This window comes from Acinonyx jubatus, chromosome D1 (genome assembly GCF_027475565.1).
Source record: "Acinonyx jubatus isolate Ajub_Pintada_27869175 chromosome D1, VMU_Ajub_asm_v1.0, whole genome shotgun sequence".
NCBI lineage: Eukaryota > Metazoa > Chordata > Mammalia > Carnivora > Felidae > Acinonyx > Acinonyx jubatus.
In genome coordinates this window covers 53,394,403-53,417,870 of record NC_069390.1, presented here as the reverse complement: position 1 = coordinate 53,417,870, position 23,468 = coordinate 53,394,403, and the positions used below count along the sequence as shown (strand labels likewise).

Here is a 23,468-nt window from a genome sequence, read left to right as displayed (position 1 = left end):
GTGTAACAGTGGGTAGACCCCTGTCACTCTCTGGAGCTTGTAAGTTTACCTTAAGAGACACACTCACACTTGCAAGGACAGGCAGATATATCCATGTATATGTGCTTATGTGTGCCTGAGTGACCATTTCATGCATTTTGAACTGAGTTCTTCATCATGGAAAAACTACTTTTGTATTAGGTAGTTTTAAGCCACCAACTGTGGAGGGGCATCCTCTTCATTGAGCACAACCCACCTTCCTGGGCTGTAGTCTCTTGATTATTCTCTCTCTAATCTCCTTCATCTTGACACTGTAGAGAATAGGATTTATCAATGGAGGAAACAGGAAGTGGACATAGGAGAGAAGAGTATGGGCAGGCTGAGGTATTGGCACTCTAAGATGGTCAATGAAGGCAAGAAGGATCATGGGCATGTAGAAGAAGAGCACAGCAGAGAGGTGGGCAGCACAGGTTTGGCCAGCCTTCCAGCGATCCTCACTGGATCCCAAACCTTGCAAGACTCTGCCAATTAAGCCATAGGAGAAAAAAATAAGCAGAGGGTCTAATCCCATAACTGACAGAACTACAAAGAGGCTATAGATTGCACCCCAAGCTCCAGGGCAGGCCAAATGGGCTATATCTGGGTGCAAGCAGTAAGAATGGGTCAGGACCTGCGGGAGGCAGTAGGGCATGTGGGCCAGGAGGAATGGCAGGGGCAGATGGAGACCCAGGCATCGGAAAGCAATAGCCAGGCAAATCTTGCTAATGACATCATTGGTGAGGAGCGTTGGGTAGTGGAGAGGGCGGCAGATGGCTAGTGCTCGATCTAAGGCCATGGCGAGCAACACAGAGGACTCCATGACAGAAAAGATGTGGACAAAGAACATCTGTAGGAGGCAAGCCGAAGCAGGGACAGCATGAACGCCAGCAAAGGCAAGACCCAGCAGGGTGGGCATCAGGGCTGTGGCCAAGCCAACATCAGACACGCTAAGCAAGAAGAGGAAGAAGTACATTGGACGGTGCAGGGTGGAATCCAAGGCAATGATCCAGAGAATAGTACCGTTGCCCAGGGCAGAGAGAAGGTACATTGTGATGAGTGGTATTGTCCACCAGGAGGGTGCAGCTGACAGACCTGGCATGCCCACCAACAAGAAGGTGGGGGCCATTGAAGTGTTACTGGGGGCTGCCTGATTGGGGAATGTTGACATAGTTCAGGATCCCACTTTGAAGTCTGGAACCTGAAAACTGATTAGAAAGATTTACTTAATCTTTTGACACATTTGCATAATGCTATCTAATGCAGCCTGCCTCCTTCCCCAGCCCCCAGCACACACTGGCTTTTACATGCCCTCCCAGAACACACAGACATTCTAATATCTATGCCAAAGTCATCCCATGTCTTGGCAATTTTTCTAAAGCTGTCCTCAAATCTGTTTCTCTCCCTAAATTGTTTTTCCACTTTCCTTTAACCCTGCTTTTCTGACAGCTTTTTCCTAACTCATAGCCCTCCCTTAATGGCAAACATCTGTGAGAGGGTCTATACTCTTATAAACACTTTTTCTGCTCCCCTCAACCCCAGGCATTCTAACTTCAGTTCCCTTTAAGTGCTCTCAATAAAGTCACCCTTTACACCTTTAGTATTAAGTCAAGGGGCACTCATATTTCCTAAACTGATGTATTTCTCAATGAGCTTTGACTGCTGCAAATCCAGTTTCTCCTTTTCTTTCTAAGTTTACCTTTTGAAGTTAATTACTTAGTTCACCTTGCTGTGTCCCATTCAGGGTATATATTGACATCAAAAAATTTTTTTAATGTTTATTTATTATTGACAGACAGAGAGAGATAGAGCATGAGCATGGGAGGGGCAGAGAGTGGGGGACACACAGAATTTGAAGCAGGCTCCAGGCTCTGAGCTGTCAGCACAGAGCCCAACGTGGGGCTCAAACTCACCAACCGTGAGATCATGACCTGAGCCAAAGTCGGATGCTTAACCAACTGAGCCACCCAGGCACCCCTATATTGACATTTTTGACAGATCTTAATTTGGCCCTCTTCTTTTTCTTCAGTGGTAGTATCTAGTCTTATGACTTTTAACTCTGTGGACTAATGAATTACAAATATATCTTCTAGCTCATTCTATATTCATCTTATCCTGGAAATCTCTACTCTTATGTCCCATTTATTTTAAATTCAAATAATCCCAAAAAGATCTTCACAAATGCATCTTAAAAGTTCTTCCAGCTTCCTCAGTTAGGAGACAGTGGTGGGAAAATCACAATGACAAAAGGGAAAAAAAAAGAAGGAAGAAAGAAAGAAAAAAAGGGAACATACATTGGTTCCCTACATCAGTTTGTGGCAAGACCACTCACCAGTTTCCCGCAATAAAAGCCTTACAATTAGCCTTACTTCACATATAATATCCAAATATTATTCATAATTTCAACAAGAAACACTGAGCACACACTGTAGTCCTATCTCTTTCTCTCAGTCAAATACCCAGAAAAGTTAGAACTGAAATTCCAGACAAAAGTACCATGAACTTGTGATCTGGGGAAAAGAAAAAATAAAGACATGTTGAGTTATGTTCTTAGGGGAATAATATGGATGTAAATTAACTCCAAACACATTTAAAAATTCTAAATGTATATATCTTAAAATATGAAATTAAACATTTTAAAATTAAATGTAAAACTTTCAAAGTATAAGGGAAAATAAATGAAACAAAGATCTTAATCTAACAGAAAACATTTAAAGAGGAATGAATAGGAACAGATATTTATTTGTTGTGTGATTGAGTGAGGAGGTTGAAAAATCCTCTCTCACAAAAAGCAAGTGGAAAACTGGTAAAATGGTCAATAACACCACTTTAATACCATTCATTCCTGAATGAAGCCCATTCATTAAAGCTACAGAACTTTGGGAAATAACTCCTATGGTAAAGACATTCTGGCCTAGGGCTGCCCTCGTTATCCCCACTGTCTCCAGTTCTGTCAGAGGCAGGAGACAGGGAAAGCTGAGGGCTTCATTCCAGTTGCCTGAGCTAGCTTCCTTGATTTGGAGCTTGTCGGTTAGTGTGGTCATCTTGGTGGCCAGCAAGTAGGGATGGCCCAAGGCTCTACTAAGTTGGTATTCCTATATCAGAAAAGACGTTCTCAAATCAGTAACATGAGATTCTACCTTAAGTATTTGTAAAACAATCAAAACTCAAAGTAAGTACAGGTAAAGTAATTCAAGTAAAGAGCAGCAAAATGGAAAATTGAAAACAACAGAGAAAATCAATAAAACCAAAATTTGTTCTTTGAAAAGATGGACAAAATTGAAAACTGTTAATAAGCATGGATAAAGAAATTGTGGTTTATATACACAATGGAGGACTATGTGGCAATGAGAAAGAATGAAATATGGCCCTTTGTAGCAACATGGATGGAACTGGAGAGTGTTATGCTAAGTGAAATAAGCCATACAGAGAAAGACAGATACCATATGTGTTCACTCTTATGTAGATCCTGAGAAACTTAACAGAAACCCATGGGGGAGGGGAAGGAAAAAAAAAAAGGAGGTTAGAGTGGGAGAGAGCCAAAGCATAAGAGACTCTTAAAAACTGAGAACAAACAGGGTTGATGGGGGGTGGGAGGGAGGAGAGGGTGGGTGATGGGTATTGAGGAGGGCACCTTTTGGGATGAGCACTGGGTGTTGTATGGAAGCCAATTTGACAATAAACTTCATATATTGAAAAAAAAAACTCTTAATAAGCCTTACAAAAAAATAAAAGACATAAATTATCAAGATCAGGAATATAATAAGGAACATGATTACTGACCTTACAGAAACCCAAATGATAATAAGAGTATATTATAAACAACTATATGCCAGCAAATAGGTTAAATTAAAAAAAATCCAAGGAAGACATAAATTGCCAAACTGACTCAAGGAAAAATAGGAAATCTGAACAGACCTATAACAACATAAAGAAATTCAAATACTAATTTAAAATTTTTCTACAAAGAAATCCCAGGTTCAGATGGCTTCATTGGTAAATCACAGGAAAATTCAGCATAAGAACAAATACTAAATGTTTCTCAAACTTTTTTTTAACAGGGGATAGTTTTATAAAATCCAACTCATTGTAGTCCCCATGGTGAGATTAGTGATTTTATAAAGAAATGAAGGACCAGAGTTCTCTTTCCCTGATGAGGATAGAATAAGAAATTGTCCTTCTGAGGGACAGGAAAGAGTTCTGACCAGGAAGAAATGAGCTGGAACCTAAAATTTGGACACCTTAAATTTCAGGTTGTGAGGAACCAATATATGTTGTTAAAAGTGGAAAAAAGAAAAAAAAAAAACAACTCATGCTAGGAGTATGGTGTGACCTTAATTCCAAAGCCAGACAAAGATACCACAGGGAAAAAAAAACAAAAACAAAAACAAACCAAACTATAGACAAATATCTCTGAAGACATACAAATTATTAACATAATAGCAAATCAAACTCAACAACATATGAAAAGAATTATATACTTTGATTAAGTGAGATTTATCCCATAAGGGCAAGGTTGGTTTTACATTTTAAAATCAGTTACTATAATATGCCATATTAATAAAATAAAGACCAAAATTTCATAGTCATCTCAATAGACACAGAAAAGGAATTCATCAAAAACCTCATTCATGGTAAAAACGTCACAGAATAGAAACGGAAAGGAACTTCCTCAATCTGATAAAGGGCATCTGTGAATAAACCTATAGCTAACATCGTACTTGACTAAGATTTAGAATGAGGCAAAGTTATCTGCTTTGGTCACTTCTGTTCAACATTGCACTGAAGATTCTAGGTAATACATTAAAGAAAACAAATTAAAGTGTCCAGTTTGGTAAGGAAGTTATAAAATGATCTTTATTTACAGATGACATGAATCTATACATAGAAAATTCTAAGGAATCCATTGAAAAAAACCTAAAACTAATCAATGAATTTTACAAGGCCATTGCATGCAAATTCAAGATACAAATATCAATTGTATGTTGATAAATAGCAATGAACAATCTGAGAATAAAATTGAGAAAATAATTTTATTCACAATGCATCAAAAATTTTACTAGGATTAAATTTAAAAAAACATACTATCATACACTGAAAACTTTGAAACAATGCTGAAAGAAATTAAAGAAGCTCCAATATAGTTAAAATATTTATAAATATGGAAAGTTTAGGTATCTCTCGATTACCCCCAAATTACCTGTACCTTCAACAGTATTCCTGATAAAGGGCCAGAGGCCTTTTTGTATAAACTGATAAGCTTATCCTAAAAATTTTTTGGAAATGCTATGGGACTAGAAGAGCCAAAATGATTTTGAAAGAGAAAAAACAAAGTTGGGAAAGTTACACTACCCAACTTCAAAACTTACTAGTCAAGACAGGGAATGAAAACAGATGTACAGACCTATGGAATAGACTAGAGAGCCTGGAAATGAACTCAAGCGTATATGGTCAACTGATCTTCAACAAGGATGCCAGGAATGTGCAATGAAGAAAGGAAAGTCTCCTTAACAAATGGTATTGGGAAAACTGATATCCATATGCAAAAAAATTAAATTGTATGCATATCTTGTACCATACATAATAATCAATTAAAAATGGATTAAAGATATTTATTTATTTATTAATTCATTAATTCATTCATTCATTTATTTAATATAATTTATTGTTAAGTTGGCTAACATACAGTGTGTAAAGTGTGCTCTTGGTTTTGGGGTTAGATTCCTGTGATTCATAGTTTACATACAGCACCCAGTGCTCATCCCAACAAGTGCCCTCCTCAATGCCCATCACCCAGACCTGGAAACATAAGAAAACATAAGGGCAAAGCTTTATGACATTGGAATTGACAGTAAGTTCTTATATATGACCATAAAAGCACAAATAACAAAAACAAAATTAGACGAATAGGCTACATCAACCTTAAAACTTCTGCACAGGAAAGAAATAGCCAACAAAGTGAGAAGCCAACCTACAGAATAGGAGAAAATATTTACAAATTGTATTTGACAAGTGTTTAATATTCCAAAATATATGAGAAACTCCTACAAGTCAATAACAAAAAACAACTCAATTTTAAACAGGCAAAAGAACTAAATAGACATTTTTCTAAAGAATACATACAAATGGCCGATAGGTATATGGTAAAATGCTCAAAATCACTTATCATCAGGGAAATGCAAATCAAAACCATAATTAGATATCACCTCACACCTGTTAGGATGGATATTAGCCAAAAAAAAAAAAAAAAAAAAAGATAAAAAGAGTTGGTGACGATGCAGCCACTATGGAAAACAGTATGGTGCTTCCTAAGAAAATTAAAAAGAGAATTATCAGGGGCACCTGGGTGGCTCAGCAGGTTAAGTGTCTGACTTTGGCTCAGGTCATGATCTCACAGTTTGTGAGTTCGAGCCTCACGTTGGGCTCTGTGCTGACAGCTCAGAGCCTGGACCCTGCTTCAGATTCTGTGTCTCCCTCTCTCTCTGCTCCTCCCCCACACATGCTCTGTCTCTCAAAAATAAAGGAACATTAAAAAAAAGAGAGAGAATTATCATATGATCTAGCCATGCTGCTTTTGAGTGTATATTCAAAAGAATTGAAATCAGGATGTTGAAGGATATCTGCACTCCTGTGTTCACTGCAGCATTATCCACAATAGCTAAGATATGAAAGCAACCTAAAGGTACATCAATGGATGAATGGATAAAGAAATTATGGTATATACATACCATGGAATATTATTCAGCCTTAAAAATGAAGGAAATCCTGCCACATGCTGCAACATGGATGGATCTGGAGGATAATATGCAAAGTAAAATAAACCTTGTTGTTATAGAAGGACAAATACTGCATGATTCCATTTGTATGAAGTGTATAATAGTCAAACTTACAGAAACAGAGAAGAGAATGGCAGCTTCCAGGATCTGGGGTGGGGGGAGACAAGGAATTACTGTTCAATGAGTATAAAGTTTCAGTTATGTAAGATGAATAAGTTTTAGAGATCTTCTGTACAACATTGTGCCTATAGTTAACAACTTAACATTTTGTTGAGAGGCCAGATCTCATGTTAAGTGTTCTTACAACAACAACAACAACAACAAATCATCACAACAACAACAACAACATCTCATAACAATAGTACCCTATAGGGGTTGAAAGATAAAAGAAAGAATGGGACAGAGTGTCCCAGAATGGGACAGTATTTGCAACTTGTATTACTGAAAGAAGTTTAAATTTGGAATAAAGAAACAAATAAATAAGAAAGAGATGGGTGATCTAATGTAAGATCTAGCAAAATATGAGGTGTGATTTTATATAAGACTATAGAAATGCTAAACAAATGTATAATAAAAGCAATCTCATTGGTTACTAAGATAAGACATATTTTATAAATGATAAAACAGGGATGCCTGGGTGGCTCAGTCAGTTAAGCGTCTGACTCTTGGTTTCATCTCAGGTCATGATGAGGTTTGTGTGTACGAGCCTCACGTTGGGCTCCACACTGTTAGCTGTTAGTGTGGAATTTCCCTGTCTCTCTACCCCTCTCCTGCTCTCTCTCTCTCAATACATAAATAAACTTAAAAAAAAAACATTTTTTACCTGTCATGTGGGATAAAATCATAAAATTTGATAAAATTATATGCTGGAAAAATATTAAAAGACTACTTTTAAGTTTATTTATTTTTAAGGGAGATAGAAGAACAATCAGGGGAGGGGCAGAGAGAGAGAGAGAAGGAGACAAAGAATCTGAAGCAGGATGGGGAGCCTGAACCCTAGAACCCCAAGATTATGAACTGAGCCAAAGTCAGGCACTCAACCAACTGGGCCACCCAGGGGCTCCTTAAATGACTTAAGCCTTAATCAAGGCTGTCAACACTGTAAAATGTTGTAGCTCTTTTGGGAGCAATTTGGTGCATTTCATTAAGATAAGAAATTTAGGGGAGGCTTGGTGGCTCAATCAGTTAAGCGTCAGACTCTTGATTTTGGCTCAGGTCATGATCTCACAGGTTTGTGAGTTCAAGCCCCACATCAGGCTCTGCACTGACAGTGTGGAGCCTGCTTGGGATTCTCTCTGTCCCTCTCTCTCTGCCCTTCCCCTGCTCATGCTCTCTCTCTCAAAATAAACTAACTTAAAAAAAGTAAGTCATTTACGTAATTTGGCAATTCTAGTTCTTGATATATCTATCAGAAAGAAAGACCCATATGCATGAAGAGGCATAAAATATTTTCGTTTGCAAGAGGACAAAAGCAGAGTTCTGCATAATTCTCATATTAATTCTGATAACTAATTAATCAGAAAAACAGTCATGGTGCATAGCAGTCTCAACAGTTAAGAGTAAAGATATATTGTTGAGTTAAAAATATGCATAATGATTGATCCATTATAGTATTATATATGTTTTAAAAGCCTCCTAACACTATACCCCAGACAGCTACATTTGTATATAAGTGCCTAGAAGTCCTGGACAGATTTGCATTACTTGATTTGATTAAAGTAATAATGACTGGGGTAAGGGACTAACAGTGAATTGAGGATAGGATTAAAAGATGACTTTGGCCTTGGGGTGCCTGGGTGGCTCAGTCGGTTGGGCGGCTGACTACAGCTCAGGTCATGATCTTGTGGTCTGTGAGTTCGAGCCCTGCATCGGCTCTGTGCTGACAGCTCAGAGCCTGGAGCCTGCTTCTGATTCTGTTTCCCTCTCTCTCTGCCCCTTCCCTGCTTGCTCTGTGTCTCTGTCTCTCTCTCAAAAATAATAAACATTAAAAAAATTTTTTAAAGATGACTTTGGCGTTAACCCAACACTTTTCTAATATTAAATGAGTAACTATGCTTAGTAAACTCCATCGTCTCATCTCAGATTTTTCTTCCACATCCACTTTTACTCATCAAAGGTGTTTTGGGTTTTGCTGAGGCTTTTGTTTGTATTATCCTGATTGGTTTCTGTGCTGCCAGTTCTTCTGCCTCCCAATCCTCCCTGCATATAGATTTCACAGTGTTATTTTATAATTTGCAATTTGATAATGTGGCTGTGGCATCTTTCTTTTGAACCATCTGATTTTCCACTGCTTTAAAATAAAGACCACACCTTTATTTGTCATAGAAACCTCTTCACCATCTGGCCCCAACATCCCTTACTGCTTAACTCGTTTCTAGTCTACTTCTACATTCATCTTAGCCTGGCAGAACTACTGTGATTCCTCAGATATGTCATTGATTTTTGCACTTTGAAAAATACATTTTATAAGTGGAATGTCCTCCTCTCTCATGTATAGCATGATGTTCCAACTCAAACATTGTTCCTCCCTTTCCTGAAAACTGCTGACCACCTTTTCTCTAACAGACTCTGGGATAGCTTATTTATCCTCTCCTTTTTTTCTTAAGTTTATTTTTATTATTCATTTTTGAGAGAGTCAGAGGCAGTGTGAGCAGGGGAGAGGCAGCGAGAGAAGGATAGAGAGAGAATCCCAAGCAGGGTCTGTACTGTCAGCACAGAGCCCAATGTGGGGCTCAAACCCACAAACTGTGAGATCATGACCTGAGCAGAAACCAAGAGTCAGATGCTTAACCAACTGAGCTACCCAGGTGCCCCTATTTACCCTCTCCTATCACACTATAGCACATTCTCTAATATAATCCTGATCATTCTCAATTCTTAATATGTCTTCCTGTGTTTTCCTCAATGAACTGTTAACTTCCTCAAGAGATGGTTCTTCATTTTACTCATTGTTATGAATCCAGCTCCTGGTTTATATTATACTTCAAATAAATGTGCTTCATAAAACCTTTACACTTCTATTTTACACATTCTCAATTCTGTTTCTCCAAATTTTCTCCTGGATTTCATCCCTTCTCCTGAAATGCTCAGTTTTATTCCATAAACTGTCACTATTCTCAAAATCTTCCCAGCCACCCCTCTTGCACACCTCATATAAATTTCTCCAAAATGTTAATCTTTTCTTCAGTGGAGTCAACATATTTCTAGTCCCCACCATCTTGGAGTCTCTGCCTCAGCTTGAAGTGTTTTCTAGATGGAGCTTCTTCTGAGTATCTGGGCTTACAGTCCCAAGAACAGAGGCTCCTGATGTATCTCATACATTTGACTGAACATTCCTGCTCATTAAAAACAGATCAGGTGGTGGGTAGACATGTTAGAAAGTAAAGCAGAAAGAGATTTAGGATAGATTCCTGTTGAAAAAAAGCCTGTGAGCCTTTTTTTTTTAAATTTTGGGGGTGGGGCATTGAGAGTGAAGGAGAGAGAATCTCAAGCAGGCTCTGCATTCAGTAGTGTTCCCAACATGGGGCTCAATCTCACCAAACATGAGATCATGACCTGAGCCGAAACCAAGAGTCAGGCACTTAATCGACTTAGCCACCTAGGTGCCCCCTGTGAGGCTTTTGTGGGGATATTTAAATCTTTACATGCGACCTTCGTATTTGACAGGTTCACTCCTTCCCAGAATTTTGAAAGTGCTCTCATACATACATAACTAGCATACAAAAAGCACATGTACTTTCTGCCATTTACACTATCCAAACACAAAAATATACATTTTGTGGCCAATATCTATTTCTACACACAACACAGACATATATGCATGCCCTTACACACATGCATGCACACACAGACACATACTTATCCACCCTGATACACAGAAACACTCATGCAAGGAAGGTTTATATTCATGGGCAGAAGTATTTTTGAAACATATGCATATCAAATTAACAGGTACTCAAACAAAAGTGTAACTTATACATTCAAGGGTGCAGAAATATACAAATGCTTATTCCCTCAGATAGAAGCACTTCTGAATACACACTGATATAAATGCATGTATGAACAAAAAGGCATGTGGAAGCCTAAGTTTGTGTTGGTGGACATATGTTATCATATATACACTCATGTCCACAGATTGTGAATGACAAGTGTTCCTAATCAATCTTTTGCCACCTCACACAATCATAGCCAGGTAAATTTAAAGATTCAGTCATTCTTCAAAACACATGTATGCAGCCAATGAGTAGCTCTATCTCCTTACATACACACATACTTATCAGATGTTCACAAACATCCCTGCAATATGCAGCTATGTATATACATCTATATATATCAGAAATTCAGGAGGTCATAAACATGCATCTTGAAACACATCTCACATTGCTCAATTAGGCATCCTTATTTCACTTCAAATATCTGGTATGTTGCTATAAGGATAAGTAAGATTCTTTTTTCTCACACTGAAACCTTGCTTTCTACAGATTTAACTCTATGGTTCAAAACTAAAAGTGGGGACATTGTCACCAAAACATGTTTATACATACTGGAGAATGTTTTTTGGGACAGAACAGAAGTTTCATTCATTACCAGACTAGTTCCCTTCCATCTGAAGGACAAATGGAACATTGGATATTTGGTTAGAAGGGAGATCTGATGGTGGCTTCATGGAAAGCTGTGAGCAGCTTATAGAGCATATGTGAGCAGCATATAGAGATGGCAGAGTATTATGAACAGATTTTCTCACTTTACATTTCTGTCCAGACCTAGTCCTGGCAATTAAGGCCCTCACCACAACTCTCCCTGCTATTTATGAGGCCAGCATTGAAAAGTGTATGTCAGACAGGGTCTCTGGTTGCGGGCGAATGCTGCAGCATTAGGATGGCTTTAAGAAGTGGCCAGTGTGAGAAGAGGTATAGCATCAGCGTCACAGGAGTTGAGCCATAGGCGATAAAATGGAGTAGGAAGAAATGGCTAAGAGGGTAGATTTCTCTCCAAGACAATGATTGCCCCTCCACCTCCTGAGAGGCCCCCTTTTATCTCCAGATTAACCCTGACTGAAAGAGCTATGTTGAGTGCCAAGCACCAAGCAATCCTTTGGAAACAGGCGGTATATCCCATGGATAACCACTTAACAAAGTATGAGATCAAAGCTGGCACATTATAAAATGTTGATATGGTAAGAGACCTATGCATATAGGGAGGATAAGGGAAACAAGCATAGCAGATGGGGTGGAGGAATACAACAATCTAGGGAAGAGAAAGGTTTAGATAAATTATAGGGCCCAAACTTAGAAAATAATTTCCCATGTTCTTAGTCTCAAATCTGTGTGGATAGTTGGAAGGTAAGGCAATGATCAGTTCTACTGCTCCCTGTATTCAGATTCTTTTTCATGCTATGTCTTTACTAGGGAGATTTAGCTTTTCTCTGAAGAACCTGGGATTATAGCAGGTTATAATCGGACAAGGTAAGCAGAAAGCCAGCCCATATATGGGGGATAGAAGATACCACCACTGAATTCTCAAGGTTCCCCAGATTCTCCCATGCAGAGGTTCTGGCCACCAGTAAACTCAGAACTGCACTATGCAATTTGAAGACATCCCTCAGTGATAGATTTGGTCAGCAAAGTCTTCTCCACATGACTTCCTAGTTCTAACGTATGATGTTAAATATTCAGTCCCAATTCCTAATACTATATGCTAAGTCATATCCTTGCCTTTGCACCTATAGCTACCTCTAACTTCTCTGCATTTTCCATCTCAGGAAACCACTTTTCCTTACTAGAACTCAGATGCTACCAGCTCCCATAGGCCTTCTAATGTATTTCTCCCTCCAAATGAATCACTCCCCCCTTCTACAATTCTATGCATAAGTTAGTGTACTACTGGAGCTCTTCCCATACCTTCCTGCTGCTCTGTGAGCTCTTTGAAGACAAGGACTATTTTGGATTTTTTATTCCTATAATCACATATTTCCATTAGACATGAAATAAGTTTGTTGAATTCCATGAGCTGTTTTAACAAGTCAGCTTAGACAAAACTTTGCCTTACTGCCCAAATTCTGAACCCCATGCGTCCCTCCCTTCTACAAAGGACACTGTGCTTTTCTGATCTCTCCATCTGCTCTATCCCAACCCCCCAGCCCAATCTACCTTCCAACTCTTCAAAAATTGAAGAAACTTTCTAAGAGTGGTCCCATTCTTTGCCCCATCTCATTTTTATCCTTCCATGTTCAGAAACAGGAACTCCCATACCTATTTCTCCCTCCTCTTTCCTTTCTTTCTTGTTTTCTCTCCCATTTATTTCATCACTCTCACCATAAGTCTTATTGTCCCTCCCCATACCTACTTCTCCCTTTGTGCAGTTCACTCACCACACTTGGTTCTCTCAGCGACCCTCACACACTTTGGTGTTCTAGTGGACTGCCTCGGGTATATTCTTTATGCAACCCTAGATGTACCTCATCTGGGGGAGTGGGTGGGGTGTGGGATACACGAAAGGCGAGCACAGGTGTCCAGCCTCTTGTTGCCAGAACCCCATGGGGAACCTCGATGAGAATGTTGTGGTTAGTTAAGGGCTTGTTGTTCAGCCCAGAGGAAGCACAATAATGACCTTTAAACTACAGCAGGAATGAAGAGTCTCTCCATCCCTAGGATCCAGTCTTGTTCTCATAGCCCATGAAGCAGGTTCTCCTCCACCCTATACGAATCCTGAGCTCATAGTCCTCATAGGTCCCTGTGTCCTGTCTCACCCTGGCCTGTCTGCTCTTTGACCATTACCACCACCTCTTCCCAGCCTTTAATTCAGAGAGCGGATAATGAGCCCTAGAGAGTGCCTCAGGCTCAGTCCGCAGGGATACCTTCTGGTTTTGTTGCCTGTCTGTTTTGACTAATAGTCCTTAGCTCAGTGGAGTACCACGTGGTGCTAATGGCTCTAAGGTCACAGGTTCCATCTCTGCAGAGATCACTTAGTCACTTGCTTTGCAACCTCAGGCTAAGGCCTAAATCAATTAAAAAACTTGCTGGAACTATAAAATGGCCTTTACATTTGTTATGGTTTCATCCCCATCCCTGGCCACATGCACACTGCTATCCATAAAGTCAGCTCTCTCCGAAATACAACAGCTATCTCGACTGGATCCCTTCACTCCTCTAGCCCAGTCATTTTGGCTTACTCTCTGTCTCTCTCTCCCCTGTACTTTGCACTTTCTCATTCTCCCTGCCATTTCTTGTTCCCTATAGATGCCTTGTTTTCTGATGGATCAGGTATCACCAGACACCCTACTCCCCACACCAGCTTGTAGCTTTTCCTTCACACCCTGGACACAATCAACCCAAATCTCCATAAATGCTCATTGTGTGCCATGCCTTCCACTGCTCCTCCCCTCCTGGAGAATTTTCAGGGTGCTTTTGTTCCTGTAATCCCTGCAGCAGACCTGGGTAACCAGATCCCAGCTTGGGGGTTTTACCGGGCTCATCCCTGTCACTTCTACTCCCTTTTAGGAGATGGTACTTTAATCTCTCTATCCCCAGGGCACAGCTACACGTCTCCTGACTCAGGTTACCCTCCTCACACTCCTTCCAGCAATTCCAGCAGGTGTGATCTGTTGGATCTGGAAGCTGCCTCAAAGTCTGCAACTAAAGTTTAACCCCATGGTGAATGGAGCTGAGGACACTGACTACATTCGTCTAGCACCTCAAACACGCACAACCCCATAAACAAGGGCTGTCTCAGGCTCCCTGATAAGTTCAGTGAAACATTCTATATCCATCGATCTATATCCACTTGGGATCTGGGGATGCCTCTCCTCGGATGTCTAAACCACAGGAAGGGCCCCATATCTATCTGCAGCCTGCTTTCCTGGATGTTCAGGATAGCCGTTTATTCATGTGATAAATGAATCTGGCCTAATAGGTTGGAGGGAGGGACAGAATTAAACCATTCTTGGGTCCCTTCTTTTCTCAGGTCAACGTGTGTGTCACTCGATATGATGTTTTAGGAGCCCGCTGTGTGGTGCTATGGCTTTCATAGTTAGACCATCTAGGTAAAAATCCTTGCTTTGCCATTTTCCAGCTATAAGGCTGTGGACAAGCTACTTCATATCTTTGAACTTCAGTTTCCTTATCAGTAAAAAGAATTTGGATGAAATGTGAGTGAAGTGTCCAGAACAATGCCTACCTCCCATTGCTAGTGTTTGTAGGGGCTGATGGCAGGCTGCCCCAAATGCCATATTGATTATTTTGAATTGAACCTGGGAAACAGCCAGTACAAGGACACCCAGATGCTCTTTTGTCACCCCTGAAAGCAGACAATAAATCTCCCATGTGAAAGTTACCTTGCCTGTACTAAGAAGTAAAAAGACATCTTAACCACCAGAGATAGAAGCTTTAAAGCTGAGAAAGCTGCAGAAACAAACCTTGTTACTTAAAAAAAATTTTTTTAATGTTTATTTTTGAGAGAGAGAGAAAGAGAGAGAGAGCACAGAGGAGGGACAGAGATAGAGAGAGACACAGAATCTGAAGCAGGCTCCAGGCTCCAAGCTGTCAGTACAGAGCCCGACATGGGCTCAAACTCACAGGGCTTGAACCATGAACTGTGTAATCATGACCTGAGTCAAAGTCAGGCGCTTAACTGACTGAGCCACCCAGGCACCTGAAAACTTGCTACTTTTTTACTAACTTACTACCTCAGCCCAAATTTCATTTACTAATAAAAGCTCCCAAACGTCTGTTTTCTTTATTCTGACAATTTCTTACACATTTATTATCTCTTTGTTTAAAATGTATAAACACTGCCTGCCTTATTCATGTGTTTGGGTCTCAATTTCATTATTAGACCTCTGTGTGCACATATTGAAACCTTGGATTTTTCTCCTGTTAATCTGTTCCATGTAAATTTAATTCTTAGTCCAGTAAGAAGAACCTTGGACAAAGGAAAATTTCTTCCTCCCCTTCATAATCTATATAGGTAACTTAATTGCTCCCAAATTAGCTAGTATTCCCCAAAATATATGTGACAATGGAATACAATATTTCTGCCAAGAAAATACATGTCTTAAGCCCAAGAGAGTGGCATAATAGAAAAGACAAATTGGACTCAGTCTGTAGGCTCTCTAACTTATTGTTGTCTGTCAGTTAGGGGTCACTGCCATATCCTAGAGGCTGCTCTTATCCTTGTATGTAGTCTCCTCTACCTTGACATGTTGAAGCCAATGTATGTTCATGGCCCAAACTCTCAGCAAATTATAAATACAAAGGGAACTTCCATGATTTTATAAAGGGCATCTACAAAAATGCTGCTAACTAATATTATAATTAATGATGAAAGACTTAATGCTTTCTCCCTAAGATTGGGAGAAAAGGCAAGAGTGTATGTCCTCACCATTCTTGTACAGAATTGTACTAGAATTCTACTCAGTACAATGAGGGGAAAATGTAGAAGGCATACAGATATATATTAGAAAAGAAGAAATACACAACTGTGTATTCATAGATAGCATGACAGTCTATATAAAAAAAACACAAGAAATATACAAAAAGTTCCTAGAACTTGAAGATCAGTTTGGCAAGATCACAGGATTAGAGTCAATATTAAAAAAAAAATCAGTGATATTTCTACATATTAGCAATGAGTAATTCGAAATGGAATAAAAAATTCTTTAATGTTTATTTATTTTTGAAAGAGATACAGAGTGTGAGCAGGGGAGGGGCAGAGAGAGAGAGAGAGAGAGAGAGAGAGAGAGGGAGACACAGAATCCTAAGCAAGCTCCAGGCTCAGAGCTGTTAGCACAGAGCCCAACACAGGGCTCGAACTCATGAACCGTGAGATCATGACCTGAGCTGAAGTCAGACATTTAACTGACTGAGTCACCCAGGCGCCCAGAAATGGATTTTTTTTAAGTACCATTTATAATAGACCAAAATGACACACCAAGCTATGTAGCTAATAAAATTTGTACAAGATTATCATGTTGAAAAATACAGAGCATTGTTAAAAGAAATAAGAGATGGCCTAAATAAATGGTGAAAATGAATTACAGGACTCAACATTTTTTAAGATGTCAATTCTGGCTAAATTATTCTAAAGGTTTAATGAAATTCCAATCAAAAGCCTAGCAATGTTTTTGGTAGAGATAGACAAGCTGATTCTAAAATGTATATAAGAAGTCAAAAGAACTAATGTAGACAAAACAATTTTGAAAAAGAAGAGAAAGTTCGATGACCCTTAATACCTGACTTCTAGAGTTCCTATTGTTTTGGCAAAGGGATAGACACATAAATCAGTGAAATAGTATAGAGAATCTACAAAAAGAGACCCACAGAAATATGGTCAATTGATTTTTGAACAAAAAAATCATAAACATAAATGTAAATCATAATACTATAAAATTTCTAGAAGAGAAAATATGAGAAAATCTTTGAGACTTTTTGTTATGCAAATATTTCTTAAATTAGACACCAAAAGCACAACTCAAAGCAAATATGTATATATATATACATATGTATATATATATATACAAATATATATACACATTTGTATGTATATATATGTATATATGTGTGTGTGTGTGTGTGTGTATATATATATATATATATATATATATATATATATATATATAAAATCAAAAATATTTTATAAGAGGGGCACCTGAGTGGTTCAGTCAGTTAAGCATCCAACTTTGGATTTCAGCTCAGGTCATGATCTCACAGTTCATGGGTTCAAGCCCCATGTCAGGTTCTGCACTGACAGTGCAAAGCCTGCTTGAGATTCTCTCTCTGTCTCTGTCTCTGTCTCTCTCTCTGCTCCTCCCCCACTCACTCTCATGCTTGCTCTCTCTCTCTCTCTCAAAATAAAAAGATAAACTTTAAAAATATATTTTATAAGATTTTTAAAAATAAAAATGCTTAACAAAAGACAGTGTTAAGATAATGAAAAAGAAAAGACAAAACACAGACTAGGGGAATAAGTAAAAAATCATATAAACAACAAAGGTTTTTTATTCAAATTATATAATATATTAAGCTATAAATTCAACAAGAAAAAAAAAGTAACCCAATAGCAAATAATGGGCCAAAGATTTGAATAGACATTTCATCAGAGAAGACATTATGTATGGCAATAAACACATAAAAAAAGGCCCAACATTATTAGTCACTAAGGAAATAAAAATTAAAACCACCATGATAAGTTGTCACTATAAACTTGTAAGAATGACAAAAAAATGATAATTTAAGGTGCTAGTTGGAACAAAAGCAGGTAGGACTGTCATACATTGGTGATAGAATACAAAATGGCACAACCACTTTGAAAAATAATTTGGTATTTTTTAAATAAAGTTAGACACATAGTTAACATATGCCTGGGCCATCGACTTTTATGTATTTAAACAAGAGAAATGAAAACTTAGGCACATATAAAAACCTATGTGTGAATGCTTATAACAACTTTACTTACAAACTTCCTTCAACTACCAAATGGATAAACAGAATATCAACTATATCCATACAATGGATATGCATACAACGAAACCCTGTTTAGCAATATTGTGTATAAATCTCAAATGCACTATGTTAAATGGAAAAATTCAGGTTTGAAAGATTACATACCATTTAATGAACCAAAGTTATAGGGTCAGACAACAGATTAGCAGTTGCCAAGGGCTTGTGGTGGGTGGAAGGGGTCAACTACAAGGGGTAACTTGATGGAATGTTTTGGGTTGATGGAACTCTTCCATATTTGGATTAAGGGGGTGGTTGCATGACTCTATGACAGAATTGCACAAAAAGATGTAAATTTCATTGGCTATAAATTTTAAAATCATTTTAAAAATGTAAACTCTCATTAAGAGCATTTGGCAGTTTAAGTTTGATAAAATTTACCTTTCAAGCCTCATCCATCTTTTCTTATGTCCTCCCTCTCTCTTGCCCATTTTCTCATTATATTACCTTCCCTTGGTTTCCTGCTTTTTCCCCTTTTTCCTTTCTTCTGTTCTTCTACTCTTCCATTTTTTAAAAAAATGCAACAAATATGTTTTGGTCACTTTGATCACACAATGTATTGCTCTGGATATGATTTGAAGCATTTGTGCTTCAAAAATTCTAGTAATTCAGTTTTTTAAATACTTCAGAAATGTAGTAAGAATGAGTCAGCAAGAAAAAATACATTTTGGGAAAAATATACACTTGCATGAATATGAAAAGTTGTCTTGATGTTATGAAAACTGCTTAAGGATAAACAAGATATATAGGCTTACAGGTTATTTGCAAATGCATTTTCAGCCTCTCATGATTATGATTTTTTTCATAAGGCTTTCATAAAAAATAAAATTTATGTGGCAATGAAATCATTTAACTACATGTAATAAGACATCTGTCCAGTTCAAATTTGGTTAGCGCCAAATATTATTAGAGTAATATTTTCTAAAGAAATTGACAATAAAAGAAACCTCATTACTTACTCATAACTTAGAGAAAGAAGGAACAGGGAAAAACAAGAATAAACAAAGCAATTTATTTTTGTGTGAATAAAAAAAGTTAGAATGTTACTGAAGAAGTCCATGTAGGAGAAATAGAGTGTGTGGAATTGTATTACATTTGATATAAAAAGAAAGCAATATTAGAAATATTTAAAAGGTAAAAATGTCAGGATGTACTATTTATAGGATGACTTATATTTTTGTATTTACATGACTAGATGGATTGAACTATGAACTGAGATATAAAAGTAAAGAAATAGCCAGTTAAAGTATAGAGGGGAAAGCATAAAGTTGCATTCTAAAGTTATGGATTTATTGATTTTGATGAATATGCGTGATGCAGAGGTAAAGATAATGGCCACCAGGCAGATACATAGAACTGCCTGAACGTCAACACAAGGATGAGGATCAGGGATACAGATTTGGAAGGAATCTGTTTGTATGTAAAGTTGAATGAGAAAAGCAAGAGTTACAGTAGGAAATGGAATCAGAGAAACTGGGATTGGAGTAGGGTTAATATTGAACCTGGGAAGAGGCAATTTATTTAAACTCTGAGAAGGAAAGTTTGGGTGTGAATGTATTTCAAGAAGTAGCTAAGAGAGGGTGGGATATTGAAAAAGATTGGAGCAAATCATCACAATTCTTTTGAATGAGTAGGGAAAGGGTTTTGCTATGGAATGTGATGGGAAAAAGACTGAGTGGGAGGGGGGTTAGAAATGTGAATATTTGAAATTGCTTTTCATAGGAATGGGATTAGTATCCAATCAAAGAAAATTAATTAATGAAAGATGGATACTCTAAATCTATAGGACCGTACAATCTGACCTATTGGACAGTGTCCTCTATTTTCAGCTTTGAAGATGTTGAAATTTAAAAAGAGAGATAGTAATATTTGTCTAGTTTTATATTTGTGTTGATGTATAGACAGAAAGTGAAAAGAAATCAGAATCCATGTGAGATGCAAATGATCAACCTGTACAAGTAAAAAACCCAAACAAACCAAAACTAAACACACACACATATACACACACAACCAACGAACCAACAAACAATAAAAAGTGTCGACTGAGAGATTAGAATAAAATTACAGTGATTCAGCTACTCAAAGCCCTTATTCGTCAATACAGATGAAAAATTTGAGTAAGAGTGTTACTGAGCTGTAAGATTCATTTATAATGAGTAGTAGAATATAGAGGTTAAATTATTGCAAGTAGAGCAATTCCACAGCTTACTTACTCCAAACAGTTTAAAAGAATGATTATATAATGTAGAGATGAATTATTTCTAGTTAAGAAACTGAACACTTTGAGATTCTATGGTGTTGAAGAGAATCTGAATTAATATTAAATTACTGTAGGACCATCATGTAGATAAATGGTAATTGATTAAGAGAGCTTAGTTTACATGAGCATTTCTTCCTTATCTAGTAATGTTGACCTTCAAGATCTAGTAAGTCTGGAACACACCTGGGGCAGTGAGGAACCTCTGCTCTATTATTTCTAGCATAAGTAATTTCTGCAGTAAAAATTCTTGAAGTTACGTTGACAATCTAGACTAATTCCCAATATGATCCTCTTTTCTCTTTGGAAGCATGAAGATGATAATACTTACCATATCAACTTCACAAGAGTTTTAAAGTCATGAGGATTATTATAATGAAGGTGTAAAGCAAATGTGATAAATCATATAACTGATGAAACTCAGAATTAATATTGGATTTTTTTTTATTAATGCTGTTGCTGATGTTATTAGTATTCAGGGGGGCAGTTAGGAATGGTAGCATTATCTGAAGGTAATAATTGGATATTATGGAAAATTAATTGTTTCTTGATTGGTTGGTACAATTGATGACCCCCTGTAGGGTCTCTTGCTTTCCTTTTACAGGGCATGGCTATACTTCTTAGGTTGATACTGAAAACTGAGCAATGAAACATCAGGAAAAATTCATTTACTAGGGAGTCATTTCAACTGTAGATTTTGTGGGAAAATAGAATGGGAAAATCTTGGAGTCACTTTTCCTTGGGATATTTTTATTAGTTTTGCTGTGTTTTGAGAAAAATAAAGGCAACTGTCATTCATTTTAGGACATGGAAAGAGGCTAAGATGGCCATGAGAGATCATAATTGAGCTCTAAGCAGCCTCTGAAACTAACCCCCTGCACACACATGCACACAAAAAATGCCTTTTTCTACTAGCCTCCTCAATACTCTTTCATACCCCAGACATGAATATCTAGGAGGTGATTTTACAGCTCTGGGGAGACCTCCTCAAATCTCAGAAGCTCCAGGGAGTAACTCTGCTGATTGATCTGTGAAACTCTCCATGGTGTGATAGGAGGAGGACTTTTGGAGCAGTGCAAGAAATAAAAGTCCTCATGTGGGTGGTGGCAATGGTTTTGTCAGGCAAGCTTCAGGCTGCTTAAGATCCTCTTCCAGCTAGGGATATTCTCAGCAACCAGGTAAGTTTTAGAGAAAAAAAAAAAAAAAAAAAAAGTTGGCCTACCAACAGAGTATTTTAAGATTTTAAGATACTATCACTGAAGTTCTAATTATCTCCCAACCACTTCTTTCCTGTCCCCTTATCTTTCCTTTGTCCTTTATTCTCCAACCCAAACACTCCATGTCCTATGTTCTTGCTCTCTTTCTCATTCACATCATTAAGGGAAAGATGTGAAGACAACTTCTTTAACCTCAGAATGAATAGGTCACCTTTTTCTAAGAGGTGGGTAAATATCTGATCCCATAATCTTAAAATGTAAGGAACGCCCTCCCTACTCACTCCCTACTCAATGTAAGCAGAAGATAAATGTCACCTATAGAATACTGAATAACTGTTTCTATATTGTTTACACATTGTACTTTTAAAATTGCTTTCATTTAGAACCTTAGAATGATTGGAGTTTGGGAATTTTCCCCTTGATATGGCAGTTTGTGGCTCTACTGTCAGGCGAGGTATGGTTACCATTAAACTCTTCCTCAGGAGGGTTTTTCTTTCTATTTCCTCAGGTTCTCTCTGCCCATCATATATCCTGGTAATAATGAAGAGTCAACCTCTGTTTTAAAAGCCAGTTCCAATCTTATTCTATCATCTACAAATATCCTAGATTGCCTAGAAACTTCCTAGTACTTAGAACAGATTCAAGTGTGTTTTGTGTTTGTTTGTTTGCTGCTACTTATATAATAGAGAAATTCTGTAGTTTTATTTCATTGTTCACCTTCTCCTACAATCTAGGATCTATAATGAGGCCATATAGCTTGTGGTAGCCTGGGCAGATGCAGAACACTTAGACAATCAGTTTTTCCATAAATTTTGCAGTATGGACAGCAGAGGGTCAGGGCTAGATGAAACTTTCAAAGGAAGAACTTGGGATCTAAAAGCCTAATCATCAGGAGGTAGACTTGAACTCCTCCTGTTTTCTAGATCCTGGGCAATATAGATACAGAATAAAATCTAAGGACCTGTATTAGGGAGTAAGGGTCTTTGGCCAAGAGATGCAGTTTTAACTTGGTCTTCTCTAATTGCACCCTTAAGCTCCCATTGCATTTAGCTGTAATTTTCCTCAACAAGGCTGTGCCTTTGTCCCTCTCTTTTTTAAAAAAAATTTTTTTTTAATGTTTATTTTTGAGAGAAAGAGAGAGAGAGAGCGCAGGGGAAGGGGCAGAGAGAGACACACACAGAATCCTAAGCAGGCTCCAGGCTCTGAGCTGTCAGCACAGAGCCAGATGCAGGGCTTCTACCCATGAACTGTGAGATCCTGACCTGAGCTGAAGTTGGATGCTTAACCGACTGAGCCACCCAGGCACCCCTGCCTTTGTCCCTCTCTTACCTGCTTTGCTACTAATTAGGTGTTTGACTCAGGGCAAGTTATTTTCTTTTTCTGGGTTTCAGTTTCTTTATTAATAAAATGTGAAATAGATCAACTTTTACTTCTGCTGGTCTTTGGATCTCTGTTTTTCTTTTTATTCATTTTCTCTTCTCCCCTCCCCCTACCTTATTTACCTTTTCACTCTCATTTGTCTACCTCTTAAACTTTTCCCTCATTTCTACTTTTTATTATAATCATTTGAAAAACATAAGCACTTTATTTCTCAAAAATCACTAAAAGAGGCAAAAACTAAAGTAATAGGAAAGAAATGTATGCTGACATCTAATAGGCCAGATATTTGAACCAACGGCTAGCTCTTTTTCATAAGAGTAATGGAAAG

At 37.9% G+C, this 23,468-nt stretch overlaps 2 protein-coding genes across 3 annotated transcripts in view; one reads left to right on the top strand and one right to left on the bottom strand.

The window, feature by feature from the left end:
- LOC106966067 (olfactory receptor 51H1-like) overlaps positions 1 to 23,468 on the top strand; it is a 281,581-nt gene that overhangs the window by 224,391 nt on the left and 33,722 nt on the right. The window lies entirely within an intron of this gene.
- On the bottom strand, positions 218 to 1,186 carry LOC106966138 (olfactory receptor 51S1). Its single transcript, XM_015062211.1, has one exon. The coding sequence runs from the start codon at positions 1,184 to 1,186 to the stop codon at positions 218 to 220; it is 969 nt and encodes a 322-aa protein (XP_014917697.1).

Excerpts from the sequence above, each read along its gene's own strand:
- LOC106966138 (XM_015062211.1), bottom strand. The coding sequence starts at position 1,186 with ATGTCAACATTCCCCAATCAGGCAGCCCCCAGTAACACTTCAATGGCC.